The 2601-nt window shown below is 48.5% G+C and overlaps 1 protein-coding gene across 1 annotated transcript in view; it reads left to right on the forward strand.

Annotated features, from left to right (window-relative positions):
- The window catches only part of SFRP2 (secreted frizzled-related protein 2), a gene marked incomplete at its 5' end in the record, with an annotated part of 3140 nt that extends 541 nt beyond the window's left edge, over positions 1–2599 (forward strand). Inside the window, 2 exon segments of the mRNA XM_010137800.1 lie at positions 647–829; positions 2284–2599. Of these exon segments, the coding sequence (XP_010136102.1) occupies positions 647–829; positions 2284–2588 (488 nt within the window).
- Between the last annotated feature and the right edge of the window lie 2 nt (positions 2600–2601).

Genomic DNA, 2601 nt, shown 5'->3' on the forward strand with positions numbered 1-2601 from the left:
GGAGGAGGGGGCTGCGGGGCTGCTCCCCGGCTGGCAGCATCTGCTCCCCGATGAGCCGCCCCGGCAGTGCGGGCCCTCCCCAGTTCTCCGCATGGGAGTGGAGGCGACTCTCTCCCGTTAGAGAACGCCCCGGTGCTCCACAACAGCGGTACCGGGCAGGGGGTCGCAGATCATGCTCAGGAGGCTTTCCCGACGGGACCGGGGAAGCCGCAGGCACGGTCGGGGAACTGGCACCGGCCCGCAGCCCCCGGCCTTTGCCCGTCTCCGTCCCCAAAGAAAGGATCCGCGACCCCAGACTCGGACGGCGCGGCTTGCAGAGGGACAATCTCCTCGTGCAGAGGTCGCCGCTGAAGCGCGTGGCTGGGGTGTTTTGTGTTGTGTGCCCCTTTACTCTTTCAGACTGAGCTGTGCCATTCTCCTATTTTTTCAAATGTTATCTTTTGGAGGATAAATCACAGTAAACAAAACACAGGAGGCTGACTTGCCAGGCATAAAAAAAATAATTAAAAAAAAAAAATCTGCTTGAGGTGCGACCGTAAAAGCGGCACTGCGCTCCCCTCCAGCGGGTGTGCAGCAAGGTAAGGGGTGTCAAAGCGCTCGGGCAGCGCCGGGGCTGGGGGGAAGAAGGCGCGGGAGCTGGGATGGAGAGATCGAGTGACGGAAAACCGGCGTCTCCCGAGGGGTTCCCAACGCCACCTGCTGTTCCTTTCTCCCCGAGCCTGACGGGGACTGTCCCTTGCATTTCCAGCACCCAAGGTCTGCGATGCCTGCAAAAACAAAAATGACGATGACAATGACATCGTGGAAAACCTCTGCAAAAATGACTTTGGTAAGTGGAAGCAGAGCCCCCGTCGGTTGCAACTTGAGAATTGAGGATCAGGTAAAATCACTGACTCTCAGTGGAGTCAGTGAGTGATGTGCCTGAATAAAGGCAGGGCTTTGTCTTATCTGCAGATGGACCTGCCTGACCATTGGGTCATGGAACACAAAATTCCACCTCGGAATAAAAAGTAGCCCTTTTTATAGTCCTTTTCTGTTTGGTGTTTTGAAGTAGCGCTCTTTTATGTGAATGTTGCTGGCAAGCTAAATAGAAAGTTAAATGGAAAAAAAAAAAAAGAATCTTTCATCCAGACTATTGCCTGGGGAGAAGCAGAGCAAAGCTTCATTTAGACGTATGAGAAAGAGCTGCATGACCAATCTCATGTATCGTAAGAAAGACTCTCTCTACAGATTAAGAATGAAGCTCTATATATCATTTGACAGAGAAGGTAATGCACGGACAATTGGGGATATAAACTTAATGGGAAGATCTGGGGTTAGAAGAGGACAAGAAAGCCCCTGCAACACAGACAACTGAACAGCACATTATCCGCACATTAGCATTTCAAGAGAAAAAGGGAATAAGGAGGGGAATCCTTTTATAAGAGATCAATGTTCATACCTGGAAACAGATTTGTAGTATAAATATCTACCACAATTCAAAAGTGTTTCTTTCAAAAAAAAAAAACCCCAAACAAACAAAAAAAAACCCCAACCAACCAAACTCTCCACACAAAACATGAAACCATGACTGTGGGACATAATTGCTAAAACAACCAATAGCTTTGGCCTGGCAAATTGCACTCAGATAAATCCTCCTAAAGCTAAACATGCCCCACAGATTCCTACAGAGCCCTGTATCCCCCTCCTAGTTATTTTACCAAATCGAATGCAGCTGTTGGACCAATTTGCCCTCCATGGGATCTATTCTTTAAAAAAAAAACAATGCATGTGAAATATCATTTCCTTACAGGTTTGCCTAAAATCCTCTCCAGCCTAATAAATTATGTTTAGAAGTTTTCAGCCACAGCAGAGATCAAGTTTCAGATTAGGTCTAGGTACTCACCTCCCCACCTCCCCTTCAGACTCTAGTTTCAGGAAGCCTGTACTCTCCCAGCAAAAAATGGAGCTCTGCTTAATGTAGCAATCCTCCCCTCTCTCTGTTTGCAAACAAGAAAAAAGCTGCAGAAAATAATAATTTTGAAAGGAAGGAAAAAGAGGGGAGGGGGAAAAGGAAAAAAGAACCCCCCAACCCCTCCACCCTAAGGTTGATTCAAACTGCAATGACTTGCATGCCCTTTGTGGCTTTAGAAATGGAGCCACCTGCTGCCTCTTCTGTCAGCCCTGACAGTTTAATTAGCAATAGAGCACCTCCCTCCCCAGGTCCTCTTTATGTGCACTAATGGGAAAAAACCTCTCAATCTCTCTCCCTCTTCCCACTTCCCCCTCTCCTCGTTCTATTAGCCTTGAAGATAAAAGTGAAGGAGATTGCCTACATCAATGGGGATACCAAGATCACCCCTGAAACAAAGAGCAAAACGATCTACAAGCTGAATGGCCTGACAGAAAGGGATCTCAGGAAGATTGTGCTCTGGCTCAAAGGTGGCCTCCAGTGTACCTGTGATGAGATGAACGACATCAATGTCCCCTACTTGGTGATGGGGCAAAAGCAAGCTGGGGAACTGGTGATCACCTCGCTAAAGCGGTGGCAGAAAGGGCAGCGGGCTTTCAAGCGTTTCTCCCGCAGCATCCGCAAACTGCAGTGTTAGTGGCTTTGGCTCT

This window comes from Buceros rhinoceros, unplaced genomic scaffold (genome assembly GCF_000710305.1).
Source record: "Buceros rhinoceros silvestris isolate BGI_N320 unplaced genomic scaffold, ASM71030v1 scaffold39536, whole genome shotgun sequence".
NCBI lineage: Eukaryota > Metazoa > Chordata > Aves > Bucerotiformes > Bucerotidae > Buceros > Buceros rhinoceros.